Raw genomic sequence first — 16,708 nt, forward strand, 5'->3', positions numbered from 1 at the left:
AATAGAGACCCATATCAGAATCAGGTTTATCATCCCTTACATTGTTTTTTTTTTGCAGCAGCTATAAAATGCAATGAACAATATTACTACAGTACTATGCCCTTGCGATTCAGGGCAATTTTGCTTGATGACAGGAAACAGAGCATGGTAATTTTACAACTGGAAGTCTGTGACTAATAGGACCCTTGCTGCTTGTTATATACAACAATGATCTGCAAGTGTATGTAGGAGGGATAATTAGCAAGTTCATCAACAATGTGAAAACTGGAAATGTTGTTGATATTGAGCACAGCAGGCCTTGTACTAAGGAAAAGAATATCTGTGTTCAAGTCAAAAATCTCTAAAGGGAGCACCAGGATTAATTACATCAGGCCATTGAACACAAGAACAGGGAGGCAATGGTACAATTACAGAAAACATCAGGCTACAGCTAGAGTACCAAATGCATTGCAGGGCGGCAGATAATAGGAAGTATATGATTGCACAGGGGAGTTTGCAGAGGGGAAGCACCAGAACTGCCTGGACTGGAACGTTTCAGCCATGTGGAAAGAAATTGGAAAGGCTGGGTTTGTCTTTGCAATGGTCACACAGCCAAATGTGAAGAAATGGTTAACAAATACAACACTTCAGATTATACAAATCTCTTTCCTCCTAAAGAAAAAGTAGTGGTTTATTAAACATCTTAGAAAAGTTGGTTCTTGTGCAAGCCCTGGAAAGAATCTGAAACATTAAACAAAACTTCATCCACAATGGCAAGTCTAAAATGACATTCATACTTGCAAGCCAAGTATAAATGCATCTGAGCAGGTAACTAAGATACTGGTTTTGGCTTAATTATGAACAAGAGATTCATAAGTTTTTGTAATAGTTTTTTTTTGTTAAATATTATATATGTTGCTAACTAAAATAATATTGTAGTACTAATATTTACCTGATTGACTAAGGAAAATCCATTTCTCCTCCACATTCCAGCATGAACTTGCGCACAAAGCACCATACAGTGAAGTGGATGTTCTATCAATATTGGTGGGCTCAACTCACTCTGTGGACAATTCATTGAAAAAAAATATAGATCAGCGCTGAAGTGTACATAACTAATGGTTGTAAAGAGTGCCTTTATAACTGTTTGCTGATTAAAATGAACTACAACAAATAGAATAACCATAGACATCAGCAGAAAAAGTTGAGTAAGGGGGGCAGGGGTAGGAGAGAAAAAGAATCAGTTTTTAGTTTCAAGCAAGCATCAGATCTATGTATCTGTGAACGAAGGAAAAGCATGCAAAATGAACAAAAAAACTCAGCTAGAAGGCAGCAAAGTTACATGGATAAGTGCCCAGCATATTTCTCCGACCCTTTTGCCACCTCCAATGGAATCTTCCACCGAGCCGCCCCCACCCCCCACACACTTCCTGCTTTTTCAGGGATCACTCCTATGCACTCCCTTGTCCATTCATCCCCTTCCCACTGATCTCCATCCTAGCACTTAGCCTTGCAAACAGGACAAGTGCTACACCTGCTCCCTCACTACCATCCACAGCCCTAAACTGTCACTTCACCTGAGAGACTGTTGGGAGTCATTTATTGTGTTCAGTGCACCCGGTGGGAACTCCGGTACATCAGTGAGACCCAATGTAGAGTGGGAGGCTGCTTCACTGAGCATCTACGCTCCATCTGCCAGAATAAGTGGCCACCCATTTTAATTCCACTTCCAATTCCAACATGTCCATCGATGGCTTCCTCCATTGTTGTGATGAGGCCACACTTAGGTTGGAGGAACAACCCCTTTATTCCATTTGGATAGCCTCCAACTTAATGGCATGAACATCGATTTCTCAAACTTCTGGTAATGTCACCTGCGCTCCGTCCGCCACAACAGACAGGATCTCCTGGTTGTCACTCACTTCAACTCTCCTTCACATTCCCATTCGGATATGTCCATACATGGCCTCCTCTACTGCCATGATGAGGCCAAACTTCGGTTGGAGGAACAACATCTCATATACCGTCTGGGTAGTCTCCAGCCCCTTGGTATGAACATCAAATTCTCCAACTTCCGGTAATTCCCTCCTTCCCCCTTCCCCCATCCCACCTTCATTCTGTCTCCTCTTCTAGCTGCCTATCACCTCTCATTACTCTGCCTTCTTCTACTACCCATAGTGCTTTCCTCTTAGATTCCTTCTTCACCTCTCCTACCTATCCCCTCCCCCACCCCTTGATCTATCCTCTGATTGGTTTCCCACCCTCCCCCCACCTTCTTTATAGGGCCCCTGCCCCCTCCTTCTTTAGTCCTGACAAAGGGTCTCAACCCGAAACACTGACTGCTTCCTTCAATGGATGCTGCCTGATCTGCTGAGTTCATCCAGCATTTTTGTATGTCAATCATATAATAGTCCTGCAAAAAGAAATTCAAAAATTCAAGGTGTTGTGAACTTTTGGAATTCACAGTTGACAGTCACGAAGTATAGATAAGAATATCAGCAGACTTTTGGACACTGAGCACATCTTGAAATACAAGGATGGAATGATGTTGAGAAACAGTTGATGCAAAATTTAGTAAAGATCTTATTAGAAGGTAAGGTGACTGACTCTTGCGATTTCTCTACTTGGAAGAAGTTTATTTTGTTTCTGAATTAACTACTGAACTTCTACACAATTCACTTGCAAGTCGAATTTGCAAGCTGTTAATGAATGCAGGCAGTTTCACAATTCAATAACCGGTTTGGGAAAAAAAAACTCTTAATCTCAACAACAGCAGTAACATAACATTACGAATGGCCTGGCACACTTGCATATTGAAGTGGAGGCCAAGAACGGAAAAGGTTTGATGTCCTGGTCTTGACAACCTTTCAAAAAAAGTAAACAAAAATATTCAGTAGGTGAGACAGCCTCTTTAGAAAGAGAAGCAGAATTAATATTTATGAATTGTAACCTTTTAAGAGCACGTAAGGTCAATTGCCAAAAAACAGTCCTGATCAACAAACTTGTTTGCAGTATTGGGTTAATCCCACAGATTCACCCCCCTCTGGCTGTAGAAATCGCTCCTCCTCTGGGTTCTAAAAGGATGTCCCTCTTCATTCGGAGGAGAATGTAACAATCCCAGCTACTTGTCCATCCTGGGATGACCAGTCCCAGAGAAGAGCAATCAGTGTGCGAGGAAATATGTCCAACTGTACCTCTGACTCAGGAATTCTTCCTCCCAATAAACATCCTTTTTGAGTGGAATTCTGATAGTTCAGCAGGAAGTAGTTTTGAACGTGGAAAGGCTAAAATGGGCAATGCTAGAGCAATAACTTGCTATGGACACTGCAAGGAAGGACAAGAGGGCAGCGAAAGGGATTCAAGTGTATTAAGGATTTTGAAAGAAAGAGAAAACAAAATACTGCTTGGGATTAGGAAAGCTAGCCAAAGAAATAACACACAGGCAAATCTAGTGCAAAAGATCAAAATCGGAATTAATTGTGATGGGAGGGTTTGCCGAAAACGAATAGTTTGGGATCAGACTGGAAGGTTATTAAAAGCCACTTCTGGCAAGTGTCACCCCAAAATAATTAACTTCTCTTTCAACAGATGATGCCTGGCCTGCTAAGTATTATCAACATTTTCGGTTTTAACTCTCACAATGAATTTTATGCACAATATTTAGCATAGATAACTATCCATTACCTACTCGGTTTCAAACCTCTCTCTCTCTGGTGACATGGCAAAATATACAGAGGGTTTGCTTAAGAATTGAAATTTAATCAAACTCCACACACTTATTTTTAATGTTGAAGAATCTCAAATTATTACATTAAGTATCCATTTCATTTTAACCCAAGGGAAATGTTATACTTGAAATAATTTCACATCCAAACATTAAACTCTTGCACTGAAATACACACAACACAGAACATCAGTCCCAGAATGCTTAACCTTTGGGTGCTGATTAAGTACTTCAAGTCAAGTCAAGTCAAATTTTATCGTCATTTCAACCATAACTGCTGGTACAGTGCAAAGTAAAAACGAGACAACGTTTTTCAAGACCATGGTGTTACATGACACAGTACAAAAAACTAGACTGAACTACGTAATAAAAAAAAAGAAAAAAAAAACAACACAGAGAAAGCTACACTAGACTACAGACCTACACTGGACTGGTCTCTAACCGGGAATTTAAAATATGGTTAATGTTAGAAAATATTAAAGTAATTGTACTCACCAGAGGCAACAATTCTGGAAACCTGTATGCTACTTCTGTTTTGCTTAACAGCACGTGCAAACCTAAAATGAAAAATTGAAACAACCTTGAAGCATTGTATTCTTAAAAATGACATGTTCTCTTTGCTTAGAATGAAATCCAGCCTTTCTAAATTCACCAAGTTATTTTAAAACGTTATCCCAATTTTCTTAACCATATTAAGTTGCCACACAAATTCCCTCTCACAAATATTTCAAATACAGCAATGGTCAAGTATGATTCCACCACAAAACAACAAATCTGAAGACTTTTTCTACCAGTCAGTTTTCTTTTTCCCACCTGAAGCTGCTCCCTCTTTCCACTGCTGATTCCTTTGCAAAGTCCACAATCAATTCCTTGGTCTTACTGACATTGATTCTAAGGCTATTTTTGCAACACCACTCAAGCAGCTGATCTATCTCACTCCTGCATGCTTCCTCATCAATTTTTGACATTTTGCCTTCAACAGATGTCATCAGTGAACTTATAATGTTGCATGAGCTGTGCCTGGCCACACACTCATGTGTAAAAAAAATAGAGAAGCATGATAAGCATGCATCCTTGAGGTATGCCTGTGTTGATTGTCCATGATAAGATGTTATTTTCAAACCGCACTGACTGTGGTTTCCCAGTGAGGAAGTCAAGAATCCAGTTGTAGAGAGAGGTAGAGAGGCCCAGGTTTTGAAGCTTTTTGATTACTGAGGGAAAGATGGTATTGAACATTAAGCTGCAGTCCATAAAAAACAGCCTTGCAAAGGTATTGCCTTTGTCCAGGTGGTTCAAGGCAGAGTGGATAGCCAATGAGATTACATCTGCTGTTGACCTATTGTGGTGGTTGGCAAACTGCAGCGGATCCTGGCCCTTGTTTATATAGGAGTTAATTCTAGCCATGACCAAACTCTCAAAGCACTTCATCACAGTAGATGAGAGTACAACTGGGTGATTGTTGTAAGACAGCTCATCGTGACCCAACAAGATAAAAAAAAACATTGTAAATGACTGCTAGCAAGGATGGCCTTGCTAAATGGAAAAAATATTGTTTGGTTGGAAAAAAATAATCACCATCTCCCTGACTAACCATGTTAATCTGTACTTGCTAACAACAAACCATTATATCCAGTCTATTAATGACCTCAGCTCTGGTGATAGCCCTTTCAAGGCCAGAATTCTCCCCACAATCCAGACAATCTACTTCAATCTCTTTCCCCAAACCATCAAGGAATGCCCTAGTTTACTCATCAATTAATTCTATTATCACTCCACAGAATTTACCCCTGCCTATCTCAAATCTTTTATGTTTAGTCTTTTCCCAGCTTCTTCTGCAAATCTGAACACGCTTTCTACCATGGAGCTGTCAGTTTCCTATCTGAACAGTTTTTATTAGGTCTTAGACTTCCATCCTTTTCAAATCCATGCACCATGTTCACCCAGTTTGTCCTTCAAGAGACAAAGACCTCACACCTTCTCTTCAAACTAAATTAAGCAGCTTCTACTTTGACTCATTTTCTACAATTAAATCTTGCTTTTCTGGAGAACACCTTTGGAGCAAAGATAGACAGACCATAGATCATAAGATATTAAGAGCAGAATTAAGACCACTTGGCCCACTGAATCAGTTCTACCATTCCATCATGGCTGATTTATTATTGTACCCAACCCCATTTTTCTAGAATCTTGGAGTGCTAGTCCACAGCTCCAGCACTTACGAGGAACAAGGAATGACTGTACAGGCGCATGGAAGTCAGCAAATTAGACTGGCGCGAAGAGTATACAAGGTGATCATTATTTTCTTTGGCGGAATTATGACTGTGAGGGTGGTGTTCTGTACTGGGTGTCAGATGTGGAATCTCCGGGAGACTCCCAGCCTCCCAGATGGCCACATCTGCATTAGGTACGTCAAGCCTCAGCTTCTCAGGGACTGGGTTAGGGAACTGGAAATGCAGCTCAATGACCTTTGTCTGGTCAGGGAGAATGAGGAGGTGACAGAGAAGAGCTACAGGCAGGTACCAACAACATTGGTAGGAAATGGGAGGAGTTCCTAAAAAACAGACTACAGGGAGCTAGGGAGGAAATTGAGAAGCAGGACCTCATATGTAGCAATCTCGGGATTGCTGCCTGTGCCACACAACAGTGAGCACAGGAATACAATGAGGTGGAGGATAATTGTTGGGCCGAGTGATTGGAGCAGGGGACAGGGATTCAAATTTCTGGATCACTGGGACCTCTTTTGGAGCAGGGATGGCGTGTACAAAAAGGACAGGTTGCACTTGAATCTGAGAGGGACCAATATCCTGGCAGGAAGTTATGCTAAGGCTATTAGGGAGAGTTTAAACTAGAATTGCTGGGGGGAGATGAGGGTGGGAACTGAACTGAAGAGATGTAGGAAGGGGCTGTTGGCTCACAAATAGAGAAAGCTTGAAGACAGTGCAACAGGGAAGATAAGCAGGTGATAGAGAAGTGATACGCTCAGTCAGATGGTTTGAGATGTGTCTTTTAATGCAAGAAGTATCATGAACAAAGCAGATGAGAGAGCATGGATCAGTACTTGGAGCTATGATGTTGTAGCCATTACAGAGACTTCAATGGCTTAGAGGCTGGAACAGTTAATTAGACTGCCAGGTCTCCAATGTTTCAGTAAAGACACGGAGGGAAGCAAAAGAGGCAGGACATGGCACTGCTGATCAGAGATAGTGTCATGGATGCAGAAAAGGAGAAAGTCATGGAGGGATTGTCTACGGAGTCTCTGTGGGTGGAAGTTAGAAACAGGAAGAGGTCAATAACTGTACTGGATGTTTTTTTATAGAAAACCCAATAGTTACAGGGACATCGAGGAGCAGATAGGGAACTAGATTCTGGAAAGGTGTAATAATAGGGTGCTGCAGTCAGAAATTATAATTTAGAAAACCAACAGCACAATACAGGCCCTTCGGGCCACAAAGCTGTGCCAAACATGTCCCTACCTAGGCTTTACCCATAGCCCTCTATTTTTCTAAGCTCCATGTAGCCATCCAGGAGTCTCTTAAAAGAACCTACTGTTTCCGCCTCCACCACCCCATTCCGTGCACTCACCACTGTGTAAAAAAGTTACCCGACATCTCCTCTGTACCTACTTCCAAGCACCTTAAAACTATGCCCTCTCGTGCTAGCCATTTCAGCCCTGAGGAAAAGCCTGACATTCCACATGATCAATGCCTCTCATTATCTTGTACACCTCGATCAGGTCACCTCTCATCCTCCGTTGCTCCAAGGAGAAAAGGCCAAATTCACTCAACCTATTTTCATAAGGCATGCTCCCCATCCAGGTAACGTCCTTGTAAATCTCCTCTGCACCCTTTCTATGGTTAATGCCAGAGGCTGTTCAACTTGGAAGACCTGCTGCAGATATGTGTACGGCCTGGCGCGAGACTTACAGCATCTACACTGGATTTTCAAGGGCCAGCAAGAGTTCACCGGACACCGCTGGAACCTCAATGCTTTCCCAAATATCGACTGGCATCTCTCAAGAGCGAGGGGTTTAGATTGGGTGGAGCTTATTAGGTGTGTTCAGGAAAGTTTCCTGATACAATATGTAGATAAGCCTACAAGAAGAGAGGCTGTACTTGATCTAGTATTGGGAAATGAACCTGGTCAGCTGTCAGGTCTCTCAGTGGGAGAGCATTTTGGAGATAGTGATCACAATTCCAACTCCTTTACAATAACATTGAAGAGGGATTGGAACAGACAAGTTAGGAAAGCGTTTAATTGGTGTCAGGGGAAATATGAAGCTATCAGGCAGGAACATGGAAGCATAAATTGGGAACAGATGTTCTTAGGGAAATTTATGGCAGAAATGTGGCAAATGCTTAGGGGAAATTTGTGTGGCGTTTGCATAGGTACATTTCAATGAGACAGGGAAAAGATGATAGGGTACAGGAACCATGGTGTACAAAGGCTGCTGAAAATCTAGTCAAGAAAAGAAAAGCTTATGAAAGGTTCAAAAAGCTAGTTAATGATAGAGATCTATTAGATTATAAGGCTAACAGGAAGGAGCTTAAGAATGAAATTAGGGGACCCAGAAGGGGCAATGAGAAGGCCTTGGCAAGCTGGAATAAGGAAAACCCCATGTCATTCTACAAGTATGTGAAAAGCAAGAGGATAAGACATAAGAGAATAGGACCAATGAAGTGTGACAGTGCAAAAGTGTGTATGGAACCAGATAAGGTAGCAGAGATTCTTAATGAATACTTTACTTCAGTATTCACTACTGAAAACCCAATTGGCGATTGTAGGGATGACTTGCAGTGTATTGAAAAACTTGAGCATATTGACATTAAGAAAGAGGATGTGCTGGAGCTTTTGGAAAACATCAAATTGGATAAGTCTCCGGGACCAGATGAGATATATCCCAAATTACTGTGAGGCGAGGGAGGAGATTGCTGAGCTTCTGGCAATGATCTTTGCATCATCAGTGGGGATGGGAGAAGTTCCAGAGGATTGGAGGGTTGAAGTTGTTGTTCCCTTATTTAAGGAAGGGAGTAGAGATAGCCCAGGAAGTTATCAACCTGTGAGGCTTACTTCAGTGGTTGGTAAGTTGATGGAAAAGATCCTGAGAGGCAGAAGTTATGAACATTTGGAGAGGCATAATATGATTAGGAGTAGTCAGCATGGCTATGGCAAAGGCAGATTGTGCCTTATGAGCCTGATTGAATATTTTGAGGATGTGACTAAACACATTGATGAAGGTAGAGCAGTAGATGCAAGTGTACATGGATTTCAGCAAGGCATCTAATAAGGGACCTTGTGGAAGGCCTATTGAGAAAGTAAGGACCCATGGATTCCAAGGGGACCTTGCTTTGTGGATCAAGAATTGGCTTGCTCACAGAAGGCAAAGAGTGGTTGTAGACGGGTCATATACTGCATGGAGGTCAGTGACCAGTGGTGTGCCTAGGGGATCTGTTCTGCGATCCCATCGCTTTGTGATTTTTACAAATGACCTGGATGAGGAAGTGGAGGGATGAGTCAGTAAATCTGTTGATGACACAAAGGTTAGGGGTGTTGTGGATAGTGTGGAGGGCTGTCAGAGGTTACAGTGGGACATTGATAGGATGCAACAGGGCTGAGAATTGGCAGATGGAGTTCAACCCAGATAAGTGTGAGGTGGTTCATTTTGGTTGGTCAAATGTGATGGCAGAATATAGTATTAGTGGTAGGACTCTTGGTAATGGGGAGGATCAGAGGGATCTTGGGGACCAAGTCCATAGGACACACAAAGCTGCTGGTGCAGGTTGACTCTGATTAGGGCAGCAAGAGCCGAGAGGTAATGTTGCAGCTATATAGTACCCTGGTCAGACCCCACTTGGAGTACCACGCTCAGTTCTGGTCACCTCACTACAGGAAAGATGCAGAAACTAGAGAAAAGGTGCAGAGGAGAGTTAGAAAGATGTTGCCTGGTTTAGGGAGCATACCTTACGAGAATAGGTTGAGTGAACTCGGCCTTTTCTCCTTGGAGCATTGGAGGATGAGATGTGACCTGATAGAGGTGGGTAAGATGATAAGAGGCATTGATTGTGTGGATAGTCAGAGGATCTTTCCCCGGTTGAAATGGCTAACACAAGAGGGCAGAGTTTTAACGTGCTTGGAAGTAGGTACAGAGGAGATGTCAGTGATGTGTGCATCAAATGGTGGTGGAGGCAAATGCAATTGGGTGTTTTAAGAGGCTCCTGGATAGGTACATGGAGCTTAGAAAAATAGTGGGCTATGTAATTTCTAAAGTAAGTATATAGTCGGCATAGAATTGTGGGCCAAAGGTCCAGCAGGTTTTCTATGTTTCTATGTTAGCTCCCTCAAAATGACACCACCATTAGAAAGGATTATAAAGAAGGTGTAGGGATGCTTGGCTTCCATCATTTGGGATATTCAGAATAAAATCTGACACATCATCTTGCAGCTGTATTCAGCTTTGGTTAGGTCGCATTTGGAGTATTATATGCCGTTCTGTCACAATACTACAGGAAGTCTGTGGAGGCTTTGGAAAGTATGAAGAGATTACCTGTATTAGACCACAATATCATAGGAAAAAGGAGCAGAATTAGGCCCACTGAGTCTGCTCTACCATTTGATTATGTTTGATCCATTTCCCTCTCAAGTTCATTCTCCGCCTTCTCCTTGTAACCTTACATATCCTGTCTAATCAAGAACCTAGAACTTAGAAAAAATTAGGAGTGGTACTATCGATCCTCTGGTTAAATTTGAAGAAACTTTGAGGCCATTTATTCAACATTTTCATAAGATGTAAACTGACCTTTTCCGAATCCTTCTCAATAACTTTTTGTTCGTGTATAGAGGAGCAGAGTTAATGACAAACAATGATTTTAACCGATGAAACATGGCAGCCCAGCTTTTGTTTTTTCTTTTAGTTCAGGGGATTTTTTTTTGTATAAAATTTTGTGAATCTTTTTCATGTTCAGTTGTTAAGAGATTGGGAGACTTAGATTACGTGTGTTACTCGAAGTCTGCGTCTGTATCCATTAACCATTATTAATGTAATCTCTTTGTATCATTATCAATTATGTTTATCATTACGTTTATCAATTCGAAACTTAAATTAGATTGAGAAAGAAATTCTTTCTACCAAAGTGCATGACCATACACTACACTATATTTTATTTTCTACTTTTTTGCCTATTCTCTCAATCCAAGTCATTCTGCAGAATCTCTGCTTCCTCAACACTAACTGCCCCTCCATCTATTTTTATATTATCTGCAAACTTGCCCACAAAGCTATCAATTCCATCAACCAAATCATTGATGTACTGTATAATGTGAAAAGAAACAGTCCCAATACTAATCCCTGCAGAACACCACTAGTAACTGGCAGTACCATGATTATCTTTCAGCCACGACTCATTGATGCCCAGAATGTCATACCTACCAATTCCGAACTGCACTACAGGATCATCTATCTTATTCTGTATACTGCATGCATTTAAACATAACACCTTCAGTTCTTTAATCATCACCTTTTTCAATTTTGTTCCATGTTACACTTCAACACATTCTACTGTCTGCAATCTTGCCCTATTATCTGTCTGTCCTTCTTCAGTATCACTACACAATTCATCAACTTGTATATGAAAAAAATGTGTAAGTAATGGAATAGTTTGAATAATTTGCCAGTCCAACATCACCAAAGCCAAGGGGAGCCAGACTGTTTGGGTTTTATTCTAACTTGTTTCTTCTGTCTTCTAGTTCTGGGGAGGTCTTTGGCATGACACATGAACAATAGTTTTTTCTATTGATGCTGCTTTGCCTGCCTGGTGGTTACATCATCTTAGGTTTTCATCATATCATCCCTGATGTTATAAGGTACCAGGGATCACTGGTTATGGATAACTCTTGGCACTGGAAGACTCAGAAAGTGCAGAGGTTTCAAGTCTACTCTAAATATACTGAAATCAAAAAATGTTGCACAAATTTTGAATGTTTTCTCCGAATGTCAGATGCTGAGGAAAACTTGATAGACGTATATAAAATGATAAGAGGAATGGGCAGAGATAACAGTTAGAGTCTTTTTACTCAGGTGCAAATGTCATTAGAGCACATAGGTTTAAGGCAAGGGGGGAATGTTCAAAGGAGATGAGTAAGGTAAGTTTTTGTTTAAGCACAAATTGGTAGATGCCTGTTTAAATCCAGATCAAGAAGGATCAAGGATCAACTGAGGAATTTGTTGTGGTATTAACAAAAAAAATCCAACAATTATAATGAAAAATTATGTAAAATGTTATCAGTACATATATGGAATAAAATGTGCATTAACACCAGCATGTATTTGCAATGTAAACGACATTATAAAAAGTGGTTTAGAGCGTTAACAGTGCAGTAACTGAGGTAACAGATAGACGGGGGTGGATGAGGGCAAACTAGAACGGCTGATCAGATCCACAAGAGAAAATCTGCAGATGCTGGAAATCAAAGTAATACACACAAAATGCTGAAGGAACTCAGCAGGGCAGGTAAGCATCTATGGAAAAGAGTAAAGTTCTATGTTTCAGGCCAAGATCCTTCATCAGGACACCTGATCAGGACATCCTGATGAAGGGTCTCAGCCCAAAATGTTGGCTGCTTACCCTTTTCTATAGATGCTGCCTGGCCTGCTGAGTTCCTTTAGCATTTTGTGTGCATTGGCTGATCAGATTAACTGTCTGAGTGAAGAAACTTTTGAAATGGCATGAAATTTTGTTTTAGTAGCCCTATAGCACTTACCATTAGAAAGCTTTTGGAAAGGGAAGTTTGCTGGATGAGTGGAGCCTAAAATGATTTTTTCCTGCCTGTTTCTTTGTCCTAGACATATACAAGTCATGCAGTGACAGCAGACGACAGATAATGACTTTTTCTACTGTGCTGACAGTTCACTGTACCTTTTGTTTATTGTGAGAGGATGTTGCACCAAATCAGATAGTAATGGCTGATATGAGGATGCTCACTATGATGCCAGTGTAGAATTGCCCAGTATGTTCTGGGGAAGATGGAATTTTACCGGCTGCACAAATACACCCTCTGTCGAGCCTGTGTAGTAACGAAGCAGACAGGGTTCTCCTCTGTGAGGTCCTGGAAATAACGATGGCCAAGAACATGAACGTTGAAATAGTGCTAACTGGAGAGTTGCTGATGACAAGGTGGAGAGGAGACACATTTCCCCTGAATTCGACTTCCATCTCCATAACATCTGTTCCTCACAGATAAACAACATAGGTGTACCTCAAGGGTGTGTGCTTAGCTCACTGATCCACTCTCATGACTGTGTTGCTAGGCACAGCTCAAATGCCATTTATAAATTCACTGATGACACATCTGTTGCTGGCAGAATCTCAGATAGTGTCTGAGGCATAAAGGAGTGAGATAGATTGACTGGTGGAGTAGTGTCACAACAACAACCTTGCACCCAACATAATTAAAACAAAGGAACTGACAGGGAAAGTCAGGAGAACACACACCAGTCCTCACTGAGGGGTCAGCAGTTAAAAAGGTGAGCAGTTTTAAATTCCTGGGTGTCAACATCTCAGAGGATCTATCCTGGGCCCAACACACTGACATGACTATACTTCATTAGGAGCTTGAGATTTGGTATGTCACAAAAGACAGGCAAATTTCCACAATGTGATGTGGAGAGCATTCTAACTAGTTGCATTACCACTTGGTATGGAGGCTACCATGCATAGGATAAAGAAAAGCTACCGAGGATTGTAGACTCAGCCAGTACCATCATAGGCATTAGTCTCCCCACCACTGAGGACATCTTCAAGAGCCGTAGGTAGACCCAAGACAGGCAGCATCCACCCATCCAGGACATGACCTCTTCTCATTATCACCATTGGAGAGGAGGAACAGGAGTGTGAAAATGCACACTCAACATTTTAGAAACAGCTTCTTCCCGTCTTCAGATTTCTCAACGGTCCATGAACCTATGAATATTGTTGTTGCTCTCTGTACAACAAGCAAGGCGCACTGAATGGCAACCTTGCCATTTCTTTAGCTCTTGTCTGCTATATACGACGCTGAGTTGCATGCTCAACACTCAACCCAGCACGATGGTAAATGTGTAAGAAGCCGGCCCGATTCAAACCCAAGACCACTTGCCTCAAAGTCTGGTGCAGATGCTGCTACACCACCAGCCACGCTCAAGAATATTACCCCAATATTTTGCTCATTTTTCTCGCACTATTTTTTACATTTCTTATTGTAAATTACAGTAATCTTTTATGTCTTGCACTGCAAAGCAACAAATTTTATGACATATGTCAGTGATAATAAACCTGATTCTGATACTGAAGAAAATTCAATTTGGCTGTTTCACGGCTTTCAAAAGAGTATGCTAATTTATCAAAAGGGGCAGATGTTTGGTTAGCTGTTATTGAATTTAATTGGCTCGAGAATTAACAACTGAAGACTTCCTGGACCACCCTACCACAATGTTTTCAACTCCAATCTGCTTGCCTTTTGAAAGTCAAAGAAGGTATTCAGGTAAAATGATGGCTTTAATTTTTGAACAGGATATTGTCACCAGATTTTTTTTTCTAATTTCTTTCCGAACAGTTATGTTCTCATTCTGCCGTCTTCATGAAGTATGCTAAGCAGTAATAAAATGGTCAACAGTCAGCAGTATTTTCCCAAAGATGCTGTGTGAAAATGCATTATTACCTGAAAACAAACGTGAAACTGGTAAATGGATGCTGACTTGATGTTGAGATACACGATACTGTATCGTATCCACAGAATGCCCACACATATTCAATGTGATAGGCTGTTCACCATCACAAGGCCCATTCTGACACTGCAATAAAACAATCAAACACTTCCTGTATGCTTCAATAAGGACCCTTTCCTGGAAAAAAAAGTAGAAGTTACTCTTAGTGGAACAAAGACCACAGGCAGACTGATGAATCAAATCATAATGTCCTGGTTTCATTAGTACAGTAAATAACAATCCCAAGCTGAAACAAAGAGAATTTGGCAAGAAATTGAAAAAAACTGATTAAAAATTAACTTCAATAATGATAAACCAGAAAAATCAAATAGATTACAGAATGGTTGTGAACCTGCAGCCAAGAAACTCCAAGATGTTGAAGAACACTCTACATTAACCTTGAGCAGGCTAGCAATAATTACAAGAAGTCATTTATGGAGATGTACTCCATCCTAATTTGGGACAAAGATTCACAAGATTGTTTACTAACACCAAAAATTCCAGCTTCCAAAACTTTCAAAAGCAAAACAAAATAGCAAATATTTTTTGGGAGAGAGCATGTTTCAGAGGAAGGATTTCCTTAATTGCAGAATCAGCTTTGTGAGATTTGAAACCTAGGAGACAATGGACATTAGTTTCGACAGAATAATATATCTGATAGCTAGCCTGAAGAAAGCAAGAGGAAACTAATCAGTTCATGTGGAGCATATTGCTTTGGAGTTAAAACATTTACAAGATGTATATTGGACTAATTAAGACTAACAAAAAATCCACAGTAATCTAAACTGGTGAGATTAAATTGACTGAACAGAAACTCTGAATGTTAGTTTGAACAAGTTTACTAATTTTTTCTGTTGTATAACTTACAGTAAAAAGCTAAATACTTATTTTCTACCTCAATATAGGCACTGCTCACATGCTACAAAGTGAATAAAAATGTATTCTTACATCTGAGGCGCACCAATCCTGAATCATAGAAATAATGTGTGTGAGCTTCATCTGTAATGTAAATGCTGCCTCCCACTCGGGTTCCATCTCTATGTGTTGACCAACTTGCCTTGTTACTGGATCCATTCCCTATAAAGGAAGTGCAAATGTTCAAATCAGCTAAATATTATAAATGATGATGACAACACCAACTCAGGTCTGAGAGGCCAGCATTGGGCATTTTCATGTCTTACAAGGCGTGGAACAAAAGACTGTGTGGTGTGCCACTCCTCACATAGACATTTCACAGTGTTTTTCTTTATTTTATGAGGTCAAGTTGCGAGCTCAACACTCAACCCAGCAAGGATGGAAAGCGTAGTTGGGAACGGCCCGACTGGATTCAAACCCGGGAACCTCCGTTCCGGAGTCCGGCGCTGATGTCACTGCGCCACCAGCCGACCTTTAATTATAGAAGAATTATTCAACGTTAGACCATAAGACATAGGAACAGAATTAGGCCATTCAGCCCATCAAGTCTGCTCCGCCACTCCATCATGGCTGATCCCAGATCCACTCAACTCCATACACTTGCCTTCTTGCCATATCCTTTGATGTCCTGACCAATCGGAAACCATTAACTTCTGCCTTAAATATACCCACTAATTTGGCCTCCATCTCAGTCTGTGACAGAGCATTCCACAGATTTACTACTCCCTGGCAGAGATTTACCACTCTCTGGCTAAAAAACTCCTCTTTACCTCTGTTCTAAAGGGTCACCCCCTCAATTTTAAAGCTGTGCCCTCTGGTTCTAGATACCCCTACCAGAGGAAGCATTCTCTTCACATCCATCCTATGTAGTCCTTTCAACCTTCAGTAGGTTTAAATGAGATTCCCCCACCCCCCAACATTATTCTAAATTCCAGAGGACAGGCTCAAAGCTGCCAAATGCTCCTCACATGTTAACCCCTTCATTCACTGAATCATCCTCATGAACCTCCTCTGGACTGTTTCCAATGACAACATATCCTTCCTGAGATATGGGGCCCAAAACTGTTGGCAAAACTCCAAATGTAACCTGACCAGTGTCTTATAAAGGTTTAGCATTATCTCCTTGCTTTTACCTTCTATTCCTCTTGAAATAAACGTTAACACTGCACTTGCCTTCGTTACTACAGACTCAACCTGTAAATTAACCTTCTGAGAGTCCTGCACAATGACTAAGTCATTCTACACCTATGATATTTGAAACTTCTCTCCATTTAGATAATAGTCTATACCAGGGGTCAGCAACCTTTACCACTGAAAGAGCCACTTGGACCCGTTTCCCACAGAAAAGAAAACAC

General features: G+C 41.1%; 1 protein-coding gene across 5 annotated transcripts in view; it reads right to left on the reverse strand.

Annotated features, from left to right (window-relative positions):
* The window catches only part of ubr2 (ubiquitin protein ligase E3 component n-recognin 2), a 222,762-nt gene that overhangs the window by 101,884 nt on the left and 104,170 nt on the right, over positions 1-16,708 (reverse strand). For all 5 annotated transcript variants that reach the window (XM_059985777.1, XM_059985778.1, XM_059985779.1 and 2 more), the window contains 4 exons: positions 15,387-15,515; positions 14,393-14,576; positions 4,199-4,260; positions 932-1,042 (listed from right to left, as the gene is read on the reverse strand). In XM_059985777.1, coding sequence (XP_059841760.1) covers positions 932-1,042; positions 4,199-4,260; positions 14,393-14,576; positions 15,387-15,515 — 486 coding nt within the window. The remainder of the gene's footprint in view (positions 1-931; positions 1,043-4,198; positions 4,261-14,392; positions 14,577-15,386; positions 15,516-16,708) is intronic.

This window comes from Hypanus sabinus, chromosome 12, assembly GCF_030144855.1.
Source record: "Hypanus sabinus isolate sHypSab1 chromosome 12, sHypSab1.hap1, whole genome shotgun sequence".
Lineage (NCBI taxonomy): Eukaryota > Metazoa > Chordata > Chondrichthyes > Myliobatiformes > Dasyatidae > Hypanus > Hypanus sabinus.